We start from the raw sequence: 26905 nt of genomic DNA, 5'->3' as shown, positions 1-26905 counted from the left end.
ACTGTTATGGGCAGCGGGTCCGGACTGACCGGACTTCTGTTTACCAGACCAGGGCTTCTTTTGAGAGCCTTGTCCCTTGAACGGTTTGCCCTTGTAGTGCGACCGAAAGGCACGAAAAGACCCCTGAGGAGGCCGAAAATTAGCATGCTTCTTCCCAGGAGCCCCCTTAGCCTTGGGGAAATGGGGCAAGAGAGTGCTCTTACCTCCGGTGATCCCCTTAATCAACGCATCCAAGGACTCCCCAAAAAGGCGAGACCCATCATAAGGCAGATTGGCTAAGGTTTTACGCGAAGATTGGTCCACCGACCAACACTTCAACCAAACCAGGCGGCGAGACAACACCGCTACGCTCTGTACACGTGCAGCCAACGGGACTAAGTCCAAGTCCGCATCACACAGATACATGACACCCTGATGGATTTGATCCACCATATCCAGGGTCGCCGGCGAGGCCGAATCAGCCACTAGGACGCGCCTAAGCATCTGCGTCCAACTTGCGACAGCCTGGGCCGCCATAAGAGAGGCAAACAGAGCTTTAAGCATCGAACCCGTAACAGAATAAGTATGACGGGCAAGAGACTCCATTCTCCTATCCGTGGCATCACGGAACACCGGGGTATCCTCTGCAGGAATCGCAGTGGATTTGTTTAAAACCGCAATTGCGTGATCCACCGGGGGTGGCACACACCACCGTTCATCAGTGGAAGGCGAAAAAGGATAACGCAGCTTGAACCTACTTGGCACAGCAAAAGGTTTGCGTAAGTGGCGCCATTGTTCCTTAACAGCTGAAAATCATCATTGCAGGGAAAATCATCATTGCAGGGAAAAACCTGCGGTGTCCTGCGTTTTCTCTGCGTCCCATAAGCCGCCAAGGCAGCGGGGGGACACACTTCATCCTGCAAACGCAGCGTTTGTTTTATGGAAGCAATCAATTCATCCATGATTGCAAGCTCTTCAGGCGAGCCAGGGGGAGAATTATCATCCCCCTCAACTTCAGCCTCCACCTCGGACCCCACGAGATCCAGGGAGGAACGGGACCCTGATAAGGAGACCCCCGCCATAACAGCCCCATCACCTTCACCCTCAGAATCAGAGGAAATAGAAACTCTGGGTCTTTTAGTAGATTGAGCAGCCACCAGCATCTGCACCTGAGCAGCAAGGCCAGCCACTATAGCGGCCAAATCCCCCCCTGGGGGGGAAACAGCAGTCCCCTGGCTTTCCACCAAGGTGGCAGGAAATTTGCCCTCCTGAGAATCCATTGCCCCAATATGATATGCCGGAGAATAAAGGGTTAACTGCCCCTTTAACAAGCGCGGCGAGCGCAGCCCACCGCACCACACACAAGCACAATGAGACCCCCACAGGGACAATAAACTGAACACAGGCAATGGATATAGGAAGAACAGAAGGATAAAACCTGAGGAGATCCCTGCCGCTGCCTCGATCGGTGCACCCAGGAGAAGAGGAAGTGATGAAACCAGGGCGCTCTATTAAAGCCTATGGGAGGCTACAAGAAAATGGCCGCCTACATGGAGAACATGCGGCCAGGGCGAGCGCAGGCCAAATGGCGCCGTTTGGCGCCGAAACCGCCGCTCCTACAATACAGTTATGCAGATAACACTATCCATGCAAAAAAACATGGCAGATCGCCGCAGCGATCGCTGTATCGTGCCCCAACATGCCAAAAAACATGCCCCACAGCACACAGCTCTTCACACTGAACAACAGGCTGACACAGACAGTGTCACACAGCTCCCCCCCCCCCTTGCAGCCCACAGCATGCAGCAGAGTGATAGGGAGACAAACAGTGTGAACAGAGGCAGGTTACACAGTCCCAGACTGACACCCCCCCCCCGACAGACAGGTCCCCACATAGATACACTTACCTCTCAATGGCGTGGGGGACCCGCACAGGCGAACAAGCCGCTGCACATGAGGCAGGGAGAGTTGCATTCAGGACGCACAAAATGGGGGTTAAGAAACCGCACAGCATCCAGTGAGGTAGCCACCTCACCAATCATCCCTGCACCGAACAGGGATGGGTCGTTCACTGCGCCAGGAGCGTTACCTGGCTGAACGCTCGATGGCAGGCTGGGAAGCCACTGACCCACGACCTGCGACCAGGGGGATCAGCCCGAGACCCAGCCCGCATGATCCTCTTCATCAGAAGAACTAATGCTGACAAAAAGAACAGCTAAGTAAAGAGAGAGAAAAAACTCAAACAAAAAATCAAAAAAGAAGAAAAAAGGCTGGGGCAAAAAGCCCCAGCACAGAGAGAACCAGCTACTCCTGACAAGCTAGACATTGAAACTGAGATATGGTTACAGGAAGTAGGAGGGTATTGACTGAGGGGACCACCCCTTGAGGGTGGGATATGTTAAAAGCTTTAATGTTAACATATTCTGTTGCCTAGCTACTCCTTCGGAGCAAAGTCTAATACCCCCATTGTGACGAATTTGAAGAGGCGGCGACTGTCGGAGGACGTAAGAGAAATAGGGTTTCCATCCGTCCGGATTTCACGGACAGGATCGGAGGCAGATAGCAGTGGGTGTCAGCGGAGATCTGCTGCCCCATAGGGATGCATGGAGCATCCGATCAGGCGGATGTGATCGGATCGCCCATGTGAAAGGACCCTTAGGAGGAAGGATAAAATTCAACTTCTACATATTTAGTTTAATTTCCCTGCTGTCTTTGAACCTACTGTTTTCATTGAAGATTACCTCTTTCCAGGTCTGTGACAGATTTATCATTAGAGCCGGTCCCTAGCTTTCCCATTTCCGGTCTTCACCAGCTAGATTTGTGTCCTTATGAATTGGTGATTAAACAGCTTTGCTGTTGAGGCCCTGTTCACACCTGGCCGTTTGCGTGGTTTGCATTCTGCCCGAGATCCCAAAAGGCTCTACAAAACTGACAAATTGCGCCACTCTTGTTTCGGTGCCATTCATTTTCGATTGTCTCACGATAAACCGCATTGCGCAAAGCTTGTTGTCCAAAAGAAGATCCTACTCCTTTCTGGGCAACAAGCTTCGTGCAATGCTGTTTACCACAATTTAATGAGTGACAATACCACCCACATTTTTTGTCACAATTTTGTGGAAAATTTAAAAATTAACCTTTTTTTTTCACAATTTTTTTTATTATACTATCACCATTGCAGCAGTATTATCACATAATGACGGGTGTGGCAGTGATCAGGAAAACTGACTGGTGACAGTATGTAAAAAAAAATAATCTTTTTTTTTTCAAACCTTTTTTTGTCGTTTTACAGTTTTTTTTCTTGTACTGTATTATATTTTTTTACATACTGTTATCAGTATTTCAGTGCCATGATGACACTGTAGTACTCTGATCCTTGTATTAGCAATTGTTTAAACTGTCATGAATGCCATTCATTCATGACTTATTGTTTACTATTGTGATGCTGTGATTGGCCACAACCATCATATGGTACAGGGTGCTGTGACTGGCCTAGGTACTATGTGATCACTGATGATCAATCACAGATTGCACACAGTTGTATACAATGTTGTCATAAATAGATTCCATTCATGAATGTTGTTCATGTTGTTGCACAGCGATCATATGGTATCTGGGCCGATGAAAGCAGCCTGATTCCGAGCACCGCAATACACTGTGGACACAGCGGTTTAAGATGACACTGCTGTCTGCCCCAGGGGGCACACCAGAGCATGTGAGCAGTGCAGCATGGTGCCTGTTTAAGCCACTGGCCAGCAGGAAAAACTGAATTTTTGTAAAATTACCAGTAAAATTCCTTTCACTGAGTCCTCCGACAGTCGCCGCCCACTCATACAGTCTTCACCAATGGGTATTGACTTCCTCTCCACAGGAGTAGCTAGGCATAAGACTTGTTAAAAACAAAAGCATTTAACATAGACACACCCATGGGGGCTGTCCCACTGGTCAATACTCCCCTGCAGTAAGCCATCCCAACTCAGTTTGGTAGCATAGCAGTAAGTGTACAAGAAAACCCCAAAAGAGGGGCGAGGCAGCAACTGTCGGAGGACTCAGAGAAAGGAATTTTACGGTAAGATTTTACAAAAATTCAATTTTCTCTTACGTCCTCTGACAGTCGCCGCCCACTCATACAGTCTTCACCAATGGGATGTCCCAAAGCAGTGTAGACATGAGGGGTGGGAGATGCAACCGTAGAAAAGGCAACGCAGTACCCACATCAGAGAAAGGAACCTTACACGAACAGTAAGAGAACCTTCTGGGCAACAGAAAAAGGCTCAACAGGAGCAACAACCCAGGAAAGCAAATAACCCAGGGGATAAACAACCCCAACAGCCAGGGACCCACAAAAAAACCGGGGTCCCCTATGGCACTGCTGCACAAAGAACTTTGCGGGCCAAAGGAGGCATCAGCTGATGCCAGAACATCAATCTTATAGAATTTGGAAAAAGTGTGCACTGACGACCAAGTCGCAGTCACCGAAGCCTGATGCCGGAAGGCCCAGGACGTACTCATTGATCTGGTAGAGTGCGCCCTAACAGGGAAGGGTGGAACCGTTCCTTCAAAGCATAGGCCTGAACAATTGTCTGTCTGATCCATTTGGCAATGGTCGCCGCAGACGCAGCCATGCCCTTCCGAGGTCCCTCAGGAAGGACAAAGAGAGAATCCGATTTTCGAAAGGATTCAGTGGATGACAGGTAAACCCTGATCGCCCTGACAACATCCAAGGAATGCAATTCTACCTCCTTAGGATGCTTAGGCTTTGCACAGAGTGAAGGCAAAACAATGTCCTCAATCAGACACCACCTTAGGGAGAAAGGACGGGTTAAGTCGCAAGACCACCTTATCCTTATGAACCACCAGATAAGGAGAGCGGCAAGACAACGCCGCTAATTCCGACACCCTGCGAGCCGAAGTGATCGCCACTAGAAAGGCAACCTTCAAAGACAGCAGAGGCAACGATATCTCCCGGATGTTTTCAAAGGGAGGACCAGGTTCAAGTCCAATGGAGGTAAAGGCGCCCTCCGGGGAGGGGCCAAATGGCGCACACCTTGAACGAAGGTGTGAATTAAAGCATGAGACGCCACAGGGCGTTGAAAAAGAACAGCCAGTGTAGATACCTGGCCCTTAATCGTGGCCAGCGCAAGGCGCTGGTCCACACCAGACTGGAGGAAAGCCAACACTCTCGCCACCGAGTATGAACGAGGAGAAAAGCCCCTGGACTCACACCAGGCAAAATAAGCTTTCCAAGTTCGGTAATAAATCTTACCAGACGAGGCTTTTCTAGCCTTGATTAAAGTAGGAATGACCTCTGAGGAGAGACCCCTGTCTCTCAGGACCTGGCTTTCAACAGCCACGCCGTTAAAGCCAGCGACTGTAAAGCAGGATGGAAGATCGGTCCCTGAGACAGTAGATCTTCTCGCATTGGCAGCCGCCAAGGAGGTTCAACTGCTAGGTGAACGATGTCCGCGTACCAGGACCGGCGTGGCCAGTCCGGTGCCACCAGAATCACCACATTCGGTTCCGAGGCCAACCTGCGAAGGAACCTGGATAACAACTGAATCGGAGGAAAGGCATACATCAGACGATACTGATGCCAAGGGGTCACCAACGCATCCGAGGCGCATTCTTGTCACAGACCTTTCCACCTTGTGGTTTAGCCGAGACGTGAACAGATCCATGTCCGGGGATCCCCACTTCGCACACAGCATCTGGAAGACCTCCGGGTGTAGGGACCATTCCCCCTGATCCAGGGTCTGGCGGCTCAGATATTCTGCCTGCCAATTTTCCACACCCGGAATGTGAACTGCTGAAATCGCCGGGACATGAGTCTCGGCCCAAAACAGAATGTCGGTCACCTCCCGGGCCGCCCGGGCACTCCTGGTGCCCTCCTAGTGGTTGATGTAAGCCACGCGGTAGCATTGTCCGTCTGTACCCATACAGGACGGCCCAGAAGTCGATCCGAGCACTGGAAGAGACACAGTTTGATCGCTCTCAACTCCAATATGTTGATCGGAAGGGAGGATTCCTCCTCCGACCAAGTGCCCTGGGCAGACAGGTTGCCCAGGACTCCATCCCAGCCCGACAGGCTGGCATCTGTGGTAATCACCGTCCACAGTAACGGCCGGGGAATGAAGCCACCACAGAAGATCCATTCTGGTCTGGCGACTCAACGAGACACTCAGATCCTGAGGTAGTCTGTCCCACCTGGCCAGTATCTCCGCTTGGAGAGACCGTGTGTGAAACTGAGCAAATGGTATCGCCTCGAAGGCTGACACCATCAACCCCAGGGACCACATACAGGTCCTGAGTGACGAGACTTCGTTGTCTCTGAGGGACCTGATCTCGTTCTGAAGGGTCCGGAGCTTGTCCTCCGGTAAGAATACCTTCTCTTGAGCAGAGTCCAGAACCATTCCCAAATAGGGAAGACGAACCGAAGGAGACAAAGTCGACTTCTGAACGTTGATTGTCCAACCGAACTCCTGGAGCGTCTGTACTGTAGTCGACAGATCGCGAAACAGGCTCTGACTGGCACTCGATCTTAACAGGAGATCGTCCAGATATCCCAAGACCGCAATGCCCTGTGCCCTCAACAGGCCCAGAACAGGCGCCAGCACTTTGGTAAAGACCCTTGGAGCCAAAGCGAGACCGAAAGGTAACGCTACGAACTGATAGTGGTCCTCCGCTATGGCGAATCGAAGGTACCTCTGATGACCCTCGAAAATGGGGATGTGCAGGTACGCATCCTTCAGGTCGATAGAGGCCAGCAATTCCCCTGGACTCAGAGAGGCCACCACCGATTGGAGAGATTCCATACGGAACTTTCGAACTCGCACGAAGCGGTTCAGAGCTTTCAAGTCCAGGATCGGACGTACCTTGCTCTCCTTTCTGGGCACAGTGAACAGATTTGAGTAAACCCCCCGAAACCTGTCCCGATGAGGCACTGGGACAATCACCCCCTGGGCAAGGAGGTCCTGCACCGCTTGATGCAGGTCCTGCAACCGCATGGGGTCAAAAGAAGATTTGAGGGAAAGAATCTGTCCGCCGGCCGCAAAAGGAATTCGATCTTGTATCCTGATCGAATGATTTCCTGAACCCACCTGTCCGGAATTCAGAGCAGCCAAGGTTGGAGGAAACCGCGCAAACATCCCCCCACCCCTGAAACGGGTGAGGGCGTCCCTCAGGCAGAGGCGGATTGAGCCGCCGCACTGGTGTGGCCGGTCTTTTGCTTGCCCGCCCAGGGCTTTCTCTGGCCACCTTGGCCCTTGAAAGGTTTGCCCTTGTTTTGTGCCTTGAAGGCACGAAAAGGACCCTTGATTGGGTTTAACCACTTAAGTCCCGGAAGATTTTACCCCCTTCCTGACCAGGGCCTATTTTGTGATTCGGCACTGGGTGACTTTAACGGACAATTGCGCGGTCGTGCGACGCTGTACCTAAACAAATTTGATGTCCTTTTTTTCCCACAAACAGAGCTTTCTTTTGGTGGCATTTGATTACCTGTGCGATTTTTTGATCATGCGCTATAAACAAAAAAAGAGCGTCAATTTTGCAAAAATAACAATATTTTTCAATTTTTTTATATGAAATTCCCCCCAAAAAAATGTAAAAATCTAAATTTTTTAACATTTTCGGCCAATTTGTTTTATGCTACCTATGTTTGGTAAGAAAAAAAAAAAAAATTGCAAAAAGCGTATTTTGTTTGGTTTGCGCAAAAGTTATCGTGTTTACTAACAAAGGGAAAGATTTTTGTCATTTTTGTTGTTGTTTTTTTTTTAACGAGTAATGGCGGCGATCTGTGATTTTTTTTTTTTGCGGGACTGCGACATTGCGGCGGACAGATCGGACCCTTGACTGACATTTTTGACACTTTTGGGGTTACCAGTGACATTACTGAAGTAATCAGTGCTATACATATGCACTGTTACTGTAAAAATGACACTGGCAGTGAAGGAGTTAACTGTATTGGAGAGGGAGGGGTTAAGTGTGTCCTAGGGGCGTGTTTCTAACTGTGATTGGCTGTGGCTACTAGTGTAAGAACAGAGATCAACGGTCCTACATAGTAGAACCGTCTGATCTCCATTCTTACACAGGGGAGGCTGACAGGCGGCTGTGTTTACATTAGCCGCCTGCCTTTCTCCCGCTCTAACGGACAATCGTGAGTGCCTGGCGGACATCGGGTGGACACGCGTGGGGGGGGTCCGTGAGTGCGCCTTCGGCGGCGCGCGCTCGCTCCCTAGAGCCTCACAGGCTAGCAATGTAGCCCTACGTCGCTTTGCCTGTGAGGGGCTGACTGCCGACGTAAATAGTCGTGCGGCAGTCGGCAAGCGGTTAAAGGCGGGACCCCGCTTACCGCAAAAAGGCTTGTTCTTCGGATTCTGGTTCAGCAGAGTGCTCTTGCCCCCAGTGACTCCTTTCACCAAAGTATCTAAGGCCTTGCCAAAAAGGCGAGACCCCGCATAAGGAAAATCAGCCACCGTTTTCCGTGATGTCTGGTCAGCCGACCAGCTCTTCAACCAGATCAGTCGACGGTTAAGTACCGCGACACTAGACAGGCGCGCAGCCAAAGGGGCCTCATTCAAGGCCGCATCGCACAAATACATGACCCCTTGATGAATTTTGTCCACCATCTCCAGCATAGCAGGTGGGGCAGAATCAGTCGCAAGAGTGCGTCTAAGCACCTTAGTCCAATCCGCTAACCACCGCCTGAGCCACCATGGCAGAGGCGAAAATAGGTTTGAGCATGGAACACGCCACCATGTAAGCATGGCGGGCCAGAGACTCCAACCTCCTGTCCGTAGGATCCCGAAACACCGGGGTATCCTCAGTGGGAACCAGGGTAGCCTTGTTTAACACGGCCATAGTGTGATCCACCTGGGGGGCCACACACCAGCGCGAATCCGTAGAAGGCGCAAAGGGGTAAAGCAGATGAAACCGTTTTGGCACCGTGAAGGGGCGATTCAAACTGCGCCATTGTTCATTCACCGTGTGATGAAACTCAGCGGGGCAGGGAAAAACCTGCGCTGACTTGCGGGTCCTATGTGTACCAAAAGAGGACACAATGCCCGGAGTATTGGGCTCATCCTCCAAATGTAGTGTCTCTTTTACAGAAGTAATTAACGCATCCATAGCTGCGCGTTCTTCAGGCGACCCCGGGGGAGAATCATCTACCCCCTCCACCTCCGCCTCCCCCTCAGACCCTAGTGGGTCCTGAGAAGAGCGAGACCCTGAAAAGGGCACACCACCCACAGCAGCCACATCACCATCTGAATCAGAAGAGAAAGAAATCCTAGGCCTTTTCCTAGCAGCCCGTTCAGCCATCAACACCTCCATTTTGGACACTAAACTTGCCACCACAGCGGCCAAATTTGTCAGGACGAGGGGGGGGGGGGGGTTCAGCAGAACTGGGGTCCCCCACCAAGGCTGAGGGGAATTAGCTGTCCTGAGATTCCATTGCAGAAAACACAATTTTTAAGGTACTGGCCCTTTAAGAGCGCTGTGGACCCCGTAGCCCACTGTTAAAAAGACTGTGTACACAGACCCCCACAGGGACAAAACTGAGCCAGAAAGGATTAAACAGAGGAAATATGGAAAGGACAGTCTGTAGAGCCCCACAGAGTGTTACCACACCGATCGCTGCTCCAGAGGAAAAGGAAGTGAGGTCGCCAGAGGCTGAACAATATGCTGCAGGCTAAGGGAAAATGGCTGCCCATAGGAAGCAATGGGAGGCTTCGGCAAGATGGCCGCCGACATGTGCACCGAACGATCGTTCGCCACACACAAGGTGGCGCCGGATGGCGCCAAAAACACTACATAGAAGCTATGTAAAAAGCCCACAGTGAAGCCAGACATGCTGCCCACACCTAAAATGGCGGACCGCGCTGTGTATACTGACATATATGGATGGTGTACTGAGCTGTATATGTGCTGCACTGTGTATACTGATATGTATGGATGGTGTACTGAGCTGTATGTGTGCTGCACTGTGTATACTGACATGTATGGACAGTTTACTGAGCTGTGTGTGTGCTGCACTGTGTATACTGATATGTATGGAGGGTGTACTGAGCTGTATGTGTGCTGCACTGTGTATACTGACATGTATGGATGGTGTACTGAGCTGTCTGTGTGCTGCACTGTGTATACTTACATGTATGGATGGTGTACTGAGCTGTATGTGTGCTGCACTGTGTATACTGACATGTATGAATGGTGTACTGAGCTGTATGTGTGCTGCACTGTGTATACTGACATGTATGGACGGTGTACTGAGCTGTATGTGTGCTGCACTGCATTTCCTGATATGTAAACAAATAATGAATTCTGTATGCAGGCCAACTAATCATCTGACCAACTAATTGACATTCATAATTGGTTAGCTGCCGATTAATCAATTAGTTGTTTCAGCCCTACGCCGTATATACACAGTATATGGTCGGCAAGCTGTTAAGCAAAAGCAGTTGAGGCTTCCTTAGTAAAGTAGCATGGGATAGCACCAGGGTTCACCACAGTTGTTTTAAAATACAGTAAAACCTTGAATTGAGAGTAACTTGGTTTGAGAGCATTTGCAAGACAAGCAATTTTTTTTTATAAATTTTGACTTGATAAACAAGCGATGTCTTGATATACAAGTAACTCTTCATGTCAAAACTGAGTATAAAAGAGAAGAGAGGCGCCTCTAAGTGTAGCAATATGGTTACATTTAATGAAGGTTCAACATTTAGCAACTCACATGGTTTATGAGTAAAACAGGCACATCTAAGTATGCTGGCATCCGGGGTAAAGCTGTCCACATAGACCGTCCTCCACACCGCCATCCACGTCATCCCTTCCACACTGCGCTCCACGAGCGCTTCAAGCCTAGCTTTCAGATCGCTTTTCTGCAGGGTAGTCTTCCCGGTCATGACTGCAGACTGACGGTGGTGAGAGCCGGCGGTGAGGAGGATGGTCTATGTGGACAGCTTTAACCCGGATGCCTGCATTCTTAGATGTGTCTCTAGGTCTTACTTTCAGGGTAGGTCTTACTTTAAGGGAAACACGGTATATCCAAATCTTCAAGTTATAATCTTATGGATATGCACGTGTGTGATTTTTGTTTTCTGGAAGGTCAGAGGCTGGTCAGTGGTTAATGCTACTGCATAGGCCACAGCAAAAAAAAAAAAAAAAGCATTATCAGAAGCAGTTTGTAAGTACAGAGTGCCAGAAACTATAGAGTTTGGGGGAAGGAGGAAACCCTTTTATGGAAGAGATCTTACAAGATGCTTTGTGATACAAAATGATCACTTCCAGAGCTCAGAGGAACTCGGCTGATGAATAGGACTGTGCAACAATTCCAAATGATAGGCAGATGCAGTCTTCCATGGATAGGGGAATCCAAAGTGGAATTTCCGTGTTTACATGTGATCTGCTGTGATTAAACACAGCCCATCACATGGGTAAAAAGCCACGTCATTGGCTCTTTACCGAGATCAGGGTCGTGCCATGTCCCAGGGACACAGCGCAACCGTAATCGCTGTGCTGTGCGCCGGGGGGGGGATGCAATAGCAGTGAGACTGGGCAACGTCATATGATGGGTCCCAGAACGAGAGAGGATTGCGCCCGCTGTCATTTGTCTATACAACTAGTGGGAAGAGTTAAAAAGAGAAGACAGGAAAGCGCAAGCACCTAGTGCATTGCGGCAAAAAATTTATTTGAGTAAATAAAATGGATAAAAATTGGATACTTATAATAATGCATCTGGTAAAAACACATGGACCACAAGATGTGGTCCATGTGTTTTTACCAGTTGCACTTTTGTAAGTATCCAATTTTTATCCATTTTATTTGCTCAAAGAAATTTTTTTGCTGAAATGTACCAGGTGCTTGCGCTTTCCTGTCTTCTTGTTTTAACTCTTCCCACCAGTTGTATAGACAAATGACAGCGGGCGCAATCCTCTCGTTCTGGGACCCATCATAGGACGTCGCCCAGTCTCACTGCGATTGCATCCCCCCCCGGGGCGAGCAGCACGGCGATCGTGGGTGCGCTGTGTCCTTGGGACACAACGTGACCCTGATCTTAATAAAGAGCCAATGAGGCGGCTCTTTGTGTGACAGAGTGTGAGGAGAGGAGAGCTGATCAGCGACATCTCCTCACAGGGGAGACCTGTACAGATTATCAGTGCCCTGATTATCACAGAAGTGATGCCAGTCAGTGTTGCCTTTCAGTGCCGCCTATCCATGCCACCTATCATTGTCCATCAGTGCCACCTATCAGCACCCATCAGTGTCGCCTATCAGTGCTGTATGTAAGTGCCGCCTATCAGTGTCCATCAGTGCTGCATATCAGCACCTCCTCATCAGTGCAGCCTATCAGTGCCCATCAGTAATGCAATTTTGTGCCCATGAGTGAGGCAAGCCAGTGTTGCTTTTCAGTGCCGCCTATCCATGCCACCTATCATTGTCCATCAGTGCCACCTATCAGCACCCATCAGTGCTGCATGTAAGTGCCGCCTATCAGTGCCCATCAGTGCTGCATATTAGCACCTCCTCATCAGTGCAGGCTATGAGTGCACATCAGTGTAACCTCATTCGTGCACATCAGTGAAGAAGAAAAATTACCTGTTTGCAAAATTTTCAGACAGAAACTAAGAAAAAACGTTTTTATTCCCTCAAACTTTTTGGCTTTTTCGTTTTTTTTAGCAAAAAAATGATAAATCCGGCAGCAATAAAATACCACCATAAGAATGCTCTATTTGTGGGAAAAAAATGATAAAACATTAATTTGGGTACAATGTTGCATGACCGCGTAATTGTCATTCAAAGTGTTATAGCGCTGAAAGCTGAAAATTGGCCTGGGCAGGAAGAGGGTAAAAGTGCCCTGTAGACAAGTAGTTAAGATGTTTTGTGGGCATTGGGCCTACAACTGTTTTTTCACAGCCCTTACTGTCCACAAAGTAGTGGAAAATTAGAAAGACCTAAAGAATTCTGAAAAATAATAGTAGCTAAATTAATGTCAGAAACTAGAAAACTATGGTGTGAAATAATCTTAAATCAGAATAGCTCCTAAGGGAAATATTAGACTTTCTCCCTATGAGGTTTTGTTTTGCAGTATGCCTTGTACTTGCATATATTTTTCTCAGCAGCTGGAGGCCTCCACCAAGATCTCACAGAGAATGTGGCTGATCTCGAAAGATTTTTGAGTAAGCCTAGGTTCACATCTATGCATTTTTTTAGAATGTTTTCATGCTTTGCAGAAACGCACGACAGTCCATTTAACATGGTTTCCTAATGGGACAAGTTCACGCCTGTGCATTTTTCAACTGCTGCTGTTTTGGGAAGGGTCAGGGCCTTTTTTTCCCAGAGCAGATTGCGTTTGGCGTGTAATAGACTTCAATGGATCTGCACCAAAAAACACAAATGTTGTGTTTTTTATGTGTTTTTGCATGCGTTGCGTTTTTTTTTTCTCTAATAGGAAAGACTCCCTAACAAACTGTGAATAGCCAGTTGTTAAGAAGCAGGCAGCCGCCGCGTCCTTAACAGCCGATGACTCATCGGCTGTCAACAGAATTCCTCATTGACAGCTGAATATAAACTAAAGAATGCCAGCATTAAAATACTTTAAAAAAAAACTGTGTGGGGGTCCCCCCAATTCATACCAGGCCCTTTAGGTCTGGTACAGATTTTAAGGGGAACCCCATGCCAAAATGTAATAAAAATAATTAATAAATAGCGTGGAGCCCCCCAAAATCCATATCAGACCCGTATTGAGCATGCAGTCCAGCAAAGAGAGGGGAACGAGTGAGTGCCCCCCACCCCTGAACCATACCAGGCCATATGCCTTCAACATGGGGGGTTCTTTGGGGCAGGAGGGCTCTTCCCCCCCCCCCCCAAAGCACCTTGTTTCCATGTTGATGAGGACTCTTCCCCACAACCCTGGCCTGTTGGTTGTGAAGGTGCAGGGGTGACTTATCAGAATCTGGAAGCCCTCTATAACAAGGGGGCCCCCAGATCCCCCCCATGTAATGAGTATGGGGTACATTACCCCTATTCATTCACCCGAAAAAAGTGAAGTGTAAAAAAACACAGGAGGCAGTTTTTGACCAGTCCTCAAAATAAACAAAAATAATTGCTTTTACAAGACAGCCGACCGCCGGGTAGTGCAAAGCTATAGCAGAAAGAGGCCCGGAAGTGAACACACCAGCGGAAATCAGCATGGAATGCATCAGTGGCCCCAAAACCGGAAGTATAGTGCCATTGGTGCATGGCAGCAGAGTAATGTCAGTGCCATGCACTGACATCACTATACTTCCAGTTCCGGTTTCCAGTTCCAGGGCTGTTGTTGCATTCCACATTTGTTCCCACTGACAAGTTCACTCCCATCTCCATTCTGCTACAGCTCTGTACTACTTGGCAATGCTTCCATGATGAAATCTGCAAAGGTTCCACAGCTGCTTCCAGGTGCTACTCTGTTATACCTGGCATTTTCTCTGGCAAACTGTGCAGATGTCTACAGGGTGATTTGATGTGCCTTTATCTGCTTCCATATCTGAGTGCAATTTTAATTCTTATAATTGTGAATAATAAAATCTACAATTAGATTGCCACCCTTTGTTTTTTAATCTCTGCAGTGTACATAAACAGAGCTATTATCATATACTCTGATTAGATGAGTTTCAGCCACCGATGAGTGAATGCTGGATTTATGGACATTACATTGGGAATTTTTAGAAAATATTTTCCCAATCCTCTTCCTTAATCTCTTGTCTTGTCTTTGGCCCAGTTTTTTTGTGCCATAAAACATAATTTCATAATATTAAATGTGATACCCAAGTACCATGGTTATGGTTATAAAAAAAAAAAAAAAAACAGAACAATTATTTGAAAAGATGCTGAGTGTATCTTATTGTTTCTGTTCCTTAATGCAGTAGTTATTGATTTTGAACCAATGATTAATATTACAACAGGAAAAAAGTGATTGTAAAGTCACATAGTGACTTTACATGCATCCCCTCCGGGGCATGCTGCCATTCACTACAGTGGATTTGTTTTTATTTTTAAAAAATGAAAAGGCTAAACCTTTTTGTCACACTTCAGCTGTGCAGGCATATGGTAACCCTGTGCTAGCCAGCCCTGATCAATAGAGAGAAGTGGGAGGGGCCGAGATTTCCCTGTGACATCAGCCAACCAGCACAGGCTCCTTAGATCAGGGCCAGCCAGCACAGAGGGATCACGTGACCGCACAGCTGCGGGGTGACAAAAGGTATTTAGCCTTTTCATTTTTAAAAAACAAATACACTGTAGTGAATGGCAGCCTTATCCGAAGGGGATACTTGTATATTTGCTGCATTATGCAGCTGAATAGTAGCAGGAGGGGCGGGCAGGACAGCCACTCTCATGATGACAAGGACAGAGGGGGAGAGGGGAGAGACTGTCAGAGCACAGCAGCAGATGATGGAGGCACGTAAATTGACCACTGTAATCAGGGCTCAGCTGATATGATTACCTTGGTCAGCAGAAGCAGGGGGAAACAGGAACTTGCAGGATCAACCAGTTTTTTACTGTAGCACTCTCCAAGGTAGGTGCTAGAAGAGAGAATATAGTTTTTGGATCTTTTCTGCTTACCAGAGAGATTGCCAGGTAAATGTATATTGTTCTCTGCCTACCAGAGAGCTGGATCTGTTATTGAGGTCTGTTGTGCTCAGGCGCAGTTCAGTCTGTCTGAAGTGGTCCAATAGGGAGGCATATTGGACTGTGGGAGGAAACCTGACAAATGAGTGCACAGGCATTCAGTAAAGCTCTGGCAGAGAAAAGTGTCCCGTGCATGCTGGGATATTGTATAAATGCTAAGGACACATGTGCTCAGAGTATTTCAGCTTGAGAGCGGGGTCCTAGAGGGTGGGGGCGGCTGCCCCTCCTTTGTAGAAGCTGCCATGCTGCCTCAGGTGGTCGACCTGAGGGCTGGAGAGTCAGAGAGAAGCTGAACCCAGATGTACTGCAGAGCTGACTGAGAGGAGCTGAACCCATATGTCCGGTAGAGCTGACTGAAAGGCAGACACTGGAGAGAATCCGATTCTGCTTACAGTGAGTACAGATCTGTGTCATGGGGCCTGTTCTGACAGGGCCACCTCTTCTGAGGAAGAGTCAGTGGACGGGTGTCAGTAAAGGGGATGCTAGAGAGTGTGCTGAAGATAAAGTAGTTGCAACAAGTCTGCTGCTAGAGAGAGCAAGAAAATGTAATTCTTCCATACAAGTGGCAGTATGGTCAAAGCAGTGTGACTTCTTCCACAAGTAACCTGGTGAGGCCAAGTGAGAGTTGTACTTATCAACTGTAAATAGTTTATGGTTGGAGTATCCCACTTTTCCCTTCTCCCATCCAAGTTACACAATAAATACCAAGAAACTAAAACCCCTGGACTGTTTATTTATTAACGACTAACTTGGAGTAAGGATGGATGAGTGAACTATCCCCAAGTGACTTTCTGCAGGTAATCAGAGGAGACCCAACAAGTCATCATACAGCATGCCCTACGGGGACAGTGCTACATTACAACAACAGGATCTTAGTTTTTTTCTTTAGGGTTACAACCACTTTAACAGAGAAGAGAACAGCTCTCTGCTGTGCCCCATCCTCACTCAATGGAGCGCTGGGCTGTGGAGGGGGCGGGAGTGGCCGGCTCAGCCTCTCTGCAGCTCGCTGAGAGTCTGAGCCGGGTGTCGATCCAGGGATCTATGAGGATCCCGACTTCATGGTCGTGATGACGCAGAGCCTGGACCGACTCTGTGACGTCAGCAGAGAATGGACTTCAGGTCACAGGTCAGGTCATGGGAGTGCAAAAAAAACTGCACTCCTGTGATTAGTAGGAGAAGTACAGCCAAACTAGCTTTGGCTGTACTTCTCCTTTAATTTCCAAGACAGTGGCGAATTCAGTTCTACTACTCTAAATTGAATGAATGCACCAAATTGAAATTATTGAAAAATAACTTTCTGTAGCTTATAGATAATTAAAAACTGGAGATAATCAAGTTGGAATACAGAAACAAGTACCTCTCTCTATATACAGCATATTTGCAGCTTCTACCCCCTCCCTGAACACTGAAGTGGGCAGGGAATGACTGGGAAGCTGAGACACTAGTTCTCCATCAGGTCCGCTCTCTCCTTGAGAATGGCGGCAGGCAGTGGGTGGAATCTATAGCCAATAGCAGACTGTCTATTGGTTAAGGATCAATCCACTGCCTGTTGTGAAACATATGGTGTGTGGACCTGATGGGGTAATAATGTCTGTAAATATCCAACAGGCCCCGCCCACTGCAATACAAATTCCCCTGCAACTGAGCTGTCTGTGTGACTTCTGCAGCATTCAGCGGAAGCTTGGCTGCACAGAGGACAAGCTTCAGTATGGACATTTTCATCATATATATTATTTTGTGTCCCAAATTTATATACCTTTGGCACTTCGGAATTCTAAAGAGTGTCTTAGACACTCTTTATGAATTGTTCCAATGTATATACAGTATAATCTGTGTGTGTATAATAGTATTTCTAGTGTAGTGTAGCAAATCACACCTAATGCGTAAATAGTATAGTGTGTATTTACAATGTGTTTATTGTGTTATCTGTACATAAAATGTGCATATATTGTTCTGTGCCTACACAGTGCAGTGTGCAGGTATAACCATTGGTGTGTGCAGCCTATTGCATAAGGATGTGCACCACATAGCATAAACATACATGCGTGTATATCAGCAGAGCAGTGGACGGTGTCAGTAGAGCAGAGATTGGTCTCAGTATTTTTTATTTTTTTTAATTTTATTTTTAAAAACTATTTTATACGATATTTTTTTTTTACCATTTTTTTAGGAGCCCTGTTGGGAGGTTTTGGTGAAATATCAGGGGTCTAAACAGACCTCGAACATGTCACTTTTGAAAGGGACTGAGGCCAGAGCTTCCCCAGTACCTTTCTCTGCAGCCTCAACCACACTTGACAGTGAACGAATGGGAAGTGCTCTGTGCTAAGCAGCTTCCTGTTCATTCACAAACTGCAGCATAGTAAACAATTCACTATGCTTCAGTTAAGAATTAACACAGAAGTGACCTGTACAGATCACTCACAGTGTGCATTCAGAAAAGGAAGTGGCTGGAAAATAAAATATTTACTGGCCCCTTCCCCCACTCTCAATTCTGAAACATACTGGGAGAGGAGAGAATCTGGCCGCACTGCAGGGGTGCCAGGAAACAGGGGAAATTAGCACTGCACAGGGTGATTAGGGTGCGCCTGGAAAAACACTGTAAACCCTGTATGCATGCCTATGGGTATAACTTATATAGTGTAAATATAGTGTTGAACACCGTCACCTCTCTTCTCCAGATCTTCTCTCCCATTGTTGATGTGTTTCTTCAGCCATTCTATACATTCATTCTCCAGATAATTCTTGTCTCTCTCCCCCAACCTGAACTCCGGACTGTTCCATCTCTGTGTGGAGATCTGAGCCTCATTCATGGTCGGGATGAAGATCCATCTCTGTGTGTCCAGATACATGAAATCTCTCCCATCATATCCGTACTGCTGATACCCTGCAGTAGTGCCGTCATCTCTCAGCTCACAGCCGTACATCCTCTGGAGGATATGGATCCCTGCAGAGAGAAGAGGAAGATGTTACAAAGCAAGAGCAGGGCATGTGTGCTGCTATGTATAATACTGTGTGTGTTGATGTAGGTTTAATACATATGGGATATATATACACATGGCATAGAAGTGTAGAGTGCCTGTACTTAGATACACAACCTCAGCATGTAACAAGACACTACAATACAGAGAAGTCACTGACTTAATGCCAGCATTGAAAGGATGACAGATCATGGATTTCCTGTCTTGACCTGATAAACATTTATTTTCATCAATCCGCCAAAACAGTTTTGCAAAGTCTGCAATATGTACTGACAGCTTATGACACTTGAACCTTTAGGACACATAGCACCACAAAACTGCACTCAGGATGTGTTTCTGCATGCCCATTTACACATTTATTATGCATTTTAATGCTTTCCAGTGTGTTTTTTCCCCCTCTTTTTAACCAGTTTCCTGGGCTTTGGTTTAAGGGTCCATTCACACTAGCGCGACTTGTCAGGCGACTTGGTCGCCTGACAAGTTGCAGTCGGTCGCTTGCCATTGAATAGTACAGGACCCATTCTAATAGGAGCGACACAAGTCGCTCCGACTTAGAAAAAGGGTCCTGTACTTCTTTGGGGCGACCTGGAGGCGACTTGCATTGACTTCAATTATATGAAGTCCGTGCAAGTCGCGCCAAGGTCGTGGTGCACAGCGTGCACCGCGACTTCACAGGTCGCCCCACAAAATCCTGTCGCGGCAGTGTGAATGGGCTGTAAGAGTCAGCACCCACCAGTTTCCTAACAACCAGTGACTCATCCATGCTGTCAGTAGCAGAGATGAGTCATTGAATGTTAAGGAGACGGCAAAAGCTAGACCTTTGGTCTTGTATGGATTTTAAGGGAAACACCACGCCAAAAAAAATGGCATGGGGTTCCCCCAAAATGTATACCAGACCGTTATCCAAGCATTCAGCCTGGCAGACCAGGACGGGGGTATGAGCCAGCAGTCCTCTTCCTGAACCATACCAGGCCCCCCCATCATATAGTGTCCAGAGTCCCCTGTTCCACAGGTCTTTCTGAGGATTTCGACATACATGCTTGTACACACATGCCCACACACATCATTGACTGAAATTTTTTACTTAATAGTCGTTTTCATAATCTTTCATATTATAGTTAAATATACTTTGTATCTCTTAGTGTGAGGGTGTGCCTACACCTACGTATGCACACGTCATCTCATGTCACCCCAGTCCTCAATTCCCGCCATTAAGAAAAAAATATATACCGTATATACTCAAGTATAAGCCGAGTTTTTTTTTCAGCATGTTTTTTAATGCTGAAAAAGCCCCCCTCGGCTTATACTCAAGTCACTGGCTCACTTACTTTTTAAAAATGGCGCCACCCGGCGCCGACATGTCACCATAGCCGAACGTGTACGGGCTTTCCCGGGCATCGGCGGCGCATGTGCGGTGACGTGTTGGCACCGGGCGGCGCCATTTTTAAATTTAAGGCGCCTCACCGACAGGTAAGTGAGACTCCTCCGCAGCCCCTGCATTTCCTCATGCAGTGATGGGGGCATGGTACAGGACATTCTCCTGTACCATGCCCGCAGCACTGCATCTCCTGTGCCATGCATGTACCTACTGTGCAATGCCTGTACCTACTGTGCCATGCCTATACCATCACCTGTGCCATGCCTATACCATCTCCTGTACCATCACCTGTACCATCACCCCTGCCATGCCTGTACCATCATCTGTGCCATGCCTGTACCATGACCTGCGCCATCTCCTGTACCATGCCTGAACCATCTCCTGTATTGTGTCTCGTGGTGGTCCAGTAGCTGCTGCATTTTCCATCCTAGGCTTATACTCGTGTCAATAAGTTTTCCCACTTTTTTGTGGTAAAATTAGGGGCCTCAGCTTATATTCGGGTCGGCTTATACTCGAGTATATACGGTATATTCATGATTATTCTTGCTCTTACAGACATCTTGTATGTGTACGTATGTGTGCCTAATTGAAATAAATATATAGTGTTGCGCAAATAAAAAATATTAAATTAATTAATTTGTGCTTAAATTATTAAAAACCCAAAATATTATATTTGACATAATATTAGAGTGCCAATAGTGCTAATAAAGTGGTAAATATAATATAATACTTATAGAAAAGAGAAAATATATAGATATAAAAGTCCAGTGTGCAAAGTGCAAAAAGCCAATAAACAAAAGTCCACCGGGGTCAAAACCTTGGTGAAGACTCTGGGAGCAGCAGCTAGACCAAAGGGCAATGCCACAAATTGATAGTGCTCCCCCGCCACCGCGAAACGGAGATACCGTTGGTGACCCTCAATAGGGATGTGCAGATACGCATCCTTTAAATCGATGGAGGCCAGAAAGTCTCCCTGTTGCAAAGACGCCCCCACCGACCAGATGGATTCCATCCAAAAATAGGATTTTTCCTACAGCTTACCTGTAAAATCCTTTTCTTGGAGTACATCACGGGACACAGAGCTGGTAATAATAACTATTTGGGTTATACTCCACCTACAGGTGAATGGACACTGTCAACCAATAGACAGGAAGTTCCTCCTATATACAGTAACCCCTCACACACATGAAGAACATCAGTTTTTGAAGCAAGCAATAAAGATCCCAGACAAGAGAGGGGAGGGAGCTCTGTGTCCCGTGATGTACTCCAAGAAAAGGATTTTACAGGTAAGCTGTAGGAAAAATTCAATTTTCTTTATCGTACATCACGAGACACAGAGCTGGTAATAATAACTATTTGGGATGTCCTAAAGCAATGCCCTTGAGGGGAGGGAACACAGAGTCCCAAACTTGGGCAAAAAAGTAGGACTATACAGCTGCTTGCAACATGCTACTACCAAATTGAGCCCCTTCACGGGCCCTTATGTCCACTTGGTAGAACTTTGTGAACGTATAAACTGAAGACCAGGTAGCAGCTTTGCATATTTGGGCCAAGATACTTGATGGTGCACTGCCCATGAAGCACTTACCCTTCTGGTAGAGTGGGCCTTTAAGATAAAAGGCAGACCCTTACCCTTCAAGCCATAAGCTTGAGAAATGACCTGACAAATCCACCTAGAACTAGTGGAAGAAGTTGCCGCCTGGCCTTTCTTAGGCCCATCTGGCAATATAAAGAAAGCATCAGTATTAGGGATCTATGCTGACTTGGTTAAATAGACTTTAACTGCGCGTACAACTTCAAGAGAATGTAACAACCTTTCCTCAGTAGACTGAGGATTTGGAAAATAGGAAGGAACAATGTCCTGGTTTAAGTGAAAACCAGAAACTACCTTAGGGAGAAAAAAAGGATGAGGACAAAAAACAACCTTATCCTTATGCAGAAATAGAAAGGGTTCTTTACACAAAAGAGCAGCTAACTCCGACACCCTTCTAGCTGAGGTTATAGCAATCAAAAAAACAGCTTCCTCAACAGCAGTAGTAAGGGAATATGCCCCATAGGCTCAAAAGGCTGCTTCTGCAAGGCCGAGAGAACCAGATTCAAGTCCCAAGTACATAGGGGTGGTTTAACTGGCGGAACCATGCGAATCACAACTTGCAAAAAAGTTTGAACCAAACGGTCTCTGGGAAAAAAAAATTGACAAGGCGGAGACTTGTCCTTTAATGGTTCCTAAGGCCAATTTCAAGTCCACCCCTAATTGAAGAAAGGCAAGAATTCTCCCAATAGCATACTTTCGTGGATGCCATTTCTTGGATTCACACCAAGAAATATAGGCCTTCCAAACTCTGTAATAGATTCTCCTAGAAATGGGCTTCCCAGCATTAATCGATGTGGCCAGCTATTCTGGTTTCAATAGCCAGACCGTCAAATTCAAGGACCGTAAAGCAGGGTCCCCTTCACCTGTAACCTGTTCAGCAGCCGAGGTAGACGTTGAACTGGTGGAAATGCATAAATCAGGTTGAGCCTAGACCAAAGAGTCACTAGAGCGCCTATTCCGATCGCGATCGGATCCTTGGAACTGGAGACAAAGTTGTCCAGCTTGTTGTTGAACCTGGATGCCAATAGATCTACATTGGGAGTACCCCAACCTTGACAGATCAGCCAAAACACTTTGGGGTGTAGGGACCATTCCATTGGACACAGCTGCTGGCAACTTAAAAAAAATCCGCCTGCCAGTTGTCCACCCCTGGAAAGAAAAACATGCTGACAGACAAAGAACATACCTCTCTACCCATGATAGGACATGGTTCACCTCTTTTGAACCGACTGGCTCCTGGTGCCACCCTGATGGTTGATATAAGCCCTTAGGGTCAAGTTGTCGGACTGAATACTGACAGGACATCCCTGTAGTCTGGATCTCCAATAACATGACATAGAAAAGAATCTTCCCCAGTAACATCATGCAAAGACATATAGACGGATATCTCAGTCTTAATAAAGATCGAACCTGATCCTTCAGGTCTGAGACCATCTTGCTGGCAAGTATACCTTTGCCTGCACCGCGTCGAGAAGAAGTCCCAGCTATTCCAGACGCTGGACTGCCTCTAATGCTGACTTTGCTAAGTTCAGTATCCAACCCAGACGCTTCATACAAATGTATAGTCTGAAGGATATTTTGGCTTAGAGCTGACGCTGATTAAACTATTATTAATAGATCGTCCAGATATCCTATTATTGATATCCCTCGGGACCTTAGAACAGCCAATACTGGAGCTAGGATCTTTGTGAACACTCTTGGTGCTGTGGCCAACCCGAAGGGCAGGGCCACAAACTGACAGCGATGGTTTCCAATCGCAAAGGAAGGAACCTTTGATGGGTCTGAAATGTAGGCACATGAAGATATGCATTCTTAACCGATTGCCGACCGCCGCACGACTATTTACTGCGGCGGTCAGCCCCTCACAGGCAAAGTAACGTAGGACTACGTCGCTAGCCTGTGAGGCTCTAGGTGAGCGAGCGGGAGCCGCCGGAGGCGCGCTCCCGCTTGCTCACGGACCCCCCACGTGCGTGTGCCTGGTGGACCCGAAGTCCGCCGGGCACTCGCGATTGTCCGTTACAGTGGGAGAAAGGCAGGCGGCTAATGTAAACAAAGCCGCCTGTCATTCTTCCCTGTGTAAGAATGGAGATCATACGGTTCTGCTATGTAGGACCGTTGATCTCTGTTCTTACACATCAAGCCACATCCAATCACAGTTAGAATCACACCCCTAGGGACACTCTTAACCCCTCCCTCTCAAATAAAGTTAACCCCTTCCGTGCCATTTTTACAGTAACAGTGCATATGTATAGCACTGATTACTGTAGTAATGTCACTGGTAAACCCAAAAGTGTCAAAAATGTCAGTCAAGGGTCCGATCTGTTCGCCGCAATGTCACAGTCCCGCAAAAAAAAAAAATCGCAGATCGCCGCCATTACTCGTTAAAAAAAAAAAACAACAAAAATTACAAAAATCTTTCCCTTAGTAAACACAATAACTTTCGCGCAAACCACTCAAAATACGCTTTTTGCGATTTTTTTTACCAAACATGTAGCATAAAACAAATTGGCCTAAAATGTTAAAAGAAATTTGATTTTTTACATTTTTTTGGGGGAATTTCATATAAAAAAAATGTGAAAAATATTGTTATTTTTGCAAAATTGACGCTCTTTTTTTGTTTATAGCGCATGATCAAAAAATCGCACAGGTGATCAAATACCACCAAAAGAAAGCTCTGTTTGTGGGAAAAAAAGGACGTCAAATTCGTTTAGTTACAGCGTCGCACGATCGCAAAATAGGCCCTGGTTAGGAAGGGGGTAAAATCTTCCGGGGCTTAAGTGGTTAATGTCTATGGATGCTAGGAATTTCTATCCCTGCAGGGAGGTTACGACTGAATGAATTGATTCCCTGCGGAAAGAACGAACGTTCAGAAACTGATTCAGTGCCTTGAGATCCAAAATAGGGCTCACATCTCCGTTTGGTTTGGGGATTACAAATAGGTCTGAGTAAAAACCCTTGAACCTTTGTTTTCTGGAACCTCGGTTATCACCCTCTGAGCTCTTAGCTGGTCCAATGCCTGAAAGAGAGAGCTTTCTTTTACGGGATCTGTTGGTATACTTGACCTCACAATCCGAGTATGCAGGAATATCCGAAATTCCAGCTTGTATCCCTGTGAAATGGTGGAGACAACCCAGTTGTCTTGAATCCACTCCACCCATGCCCCTGAGAACTGCCGAAGCCTTCCCCCCCACCCAGGTGAGTGGGGGCGCCCCTTCACTGAGAGGACTTAGTGATCTCTAGGCCCAAGGCTTTTTCTGACCTTGCCTCGAAGACTTGGGTCCGGATAGAGACGGTTGATGCCGTCGCCACTGCCTGGAACTAGAAGCACTGGTATTATGTATGCTGGGATCTTAAAGGATGGATGCCTGCTCATCCGCTTTATGGGTAGCAACATACTCTTCTCCCCCAAGATCTTTTGGATATACATATCCAGATCATCACCAAAAAGGCGTTTTCCCTGAAAGATGAAGCTAGCCAGAATTATTATTTTTTTTTAAACATGGTAATTCCGCAGATCAGCTCTTTAACCAAAGGATTCTGCGCCTATGCACGGTCATCAGAGCAACCCGTGACATTTGCCTTATGGAGTCCGTAAGAGCATCTACTGCAAAACACAAAGTGCGAGGTAGATCTGAGAGATCTTCCACGGACTCTCCTTGAGAAGGAACTGTCTTGGACCCTCGCTTATGCGGTCTTTCAAAGACTGACACACTCCAATGGCTGCTACTGCTGGTTGTACTGCAGAATCTGCAACCGCAAAGGAGGCTTTTAGCAAAGATTCCAACTTCTTAGCTGGATCTTTAAAAACCTGGGCATGATCCCCAGGACAGGTTAAAATTCTTGTTAACCAAAGAAATGGCTGCATCCACAGTGGGAATTTTCCATCTCTTAGAAAACGTATCCTCCATAGGATATAACATTGTAAACCTTTTAGAAGGAACAAACACCCTATCTGGATGATTCCAGTCATTATACACTTCTTGTTCCAAGGGTGGATGCATGGGAAATGACGGAGGACTCTGAGGAGGGGGCAGTGAGCTAAGGGAGGAAAAAGAGTTTTCATTTGACTCAAGGGGTGGGAGTTTAAACTCAGCCCGGACCATCTCAGCAAGAGACTGGATAAACAATCTCTGGGATTGAGAGGCTGATAGAGATTCCTCTGACTCCCCGGAAGAGTAACTTTCAGCTTGACCATCTACAGCAGGGATCCTCAAACTACGGCCCTCCAGCTGTTGTAGAACTACACATCCCATGAGGCATAGTAAAAATCTGACCTTCACAGACATGACTAGGCATGATGGGAATTGTAGTTTCCGAACAACTGGAGGGCCATAGTTTGAAGACCCCTGATCTACAGGGTCACCCTCAGCTACATCTTCCACATCCTCTGCCCAATCCTGAACAGATTCATGGGGGCGGCTCAGGAGAGGGGGATTAACCCGCTTCCTTCCTCCATGTGGTGCATTTAATCGTGCCTCTAGGCTGGTTAATGCCAATGCCAAATTGTCCTTGGTAACATAGGCTGTGGCAGAAGTACACGGAGTAACTACTATGCCTGACAACCGTAATGGTTCAGATTGGCTATTTACCTGTGGCTTATCAGGAGGAGTAGACACAGTGAAAGCATGTCTAGGGCCTGTAGCGCCTGACGGTGGCATTACAGTGCCTTTTCCAACTGTGCTCCCTCCAGCCCTTTTTTGGGAAGACATTGCTTTATAGCAAGAAAATCTTGAGGTACTCCCTTTAAAGTGTACTCAAGGTCTGTGCTAAGCTTATTCAGCCTAATGCACACAACACTGAGTACCAAAGATACAGGACCTATTAGTGCCAGTAACATACACCCACAATGACCCACGCAACCCAGCTGCTGCTGCTCTGTGTTCCCTTTCAGCCTGGCAGAGGCTAGTGTGTTGGAAACAGCTCCTTGCAGAACGTGCTCTTTACAAGCATGTGCGGCATGGTGTGTGGCATCCATGCGCACGCCAAACCATGTTAGAACACACCCACCATGCTGCAAGCGCCTAGATTTAAATGCGTAGTTTCCTGCGCATGCGAACGGGCGAATGCCATAAACACGTGAAACGCAATTACAGCACCCGGTATTCCCAGGTGGTCTCCCATCCAGGTACTAACCAGGCTTGACCCTGCTTAGCTTCTAAAACCAGACAAGATTGGGCGCGTTCAGGGTGATGTGGCCGTAGGCTGCAGCAGAGGCGAACATGGGAACATGCGAACATGCAAACACTTATGCGCCAGGGCTAACACAACAAACAAATGGGGGAGAGAGCAGTTTAGGCTGAATCTTATTTGTCACAGCTG

At 47.1% G+C, this 26905-nt stretch overlaps 1 protein-coding gene across 3 annotated transcripts in view; it reads right to left on the bottom strand.

The window, feature by feature from the left end:
• LOC309559451 (class I histocompatibility antigen, F10 alpha chain-like) overlaps positions 1-26905 on the bottom strand; it is a 751751-nt gene that overhangs the window by 664534 nt on the left and 60312 nt on the right. For all 3 annotated transcript variants that reach the window (XM_082262719.1, XM_082262718.1, XM_082262721.1), the window contains exon 3: positions 18302-18580. In XM_082262719.1, the coding sequence (XP_082118845.1) occupies positions 18302-18580 (279 nt within the window). The remainder of the gene's footprint in view (positions 1-18301; positions 18581-26905) is intronic.

This window comes from Pelophylax lessonae, assembly GCF_965119305.1.
Source record: "Pelophylax lessonae genome assembly, chromosome: 7".
NCBI classification, from domain to species: domain Eukaryota; kingdom Metazoa; phylum Chordata; class Amphibia; order Anura; family Ranidae; genus Pelophylax; species Pelophylax lessonae.
Note: the sequence above shows the minus strand (reverse complement) of the source record. Positions and strands in the feature narration are given on the sequence as shown.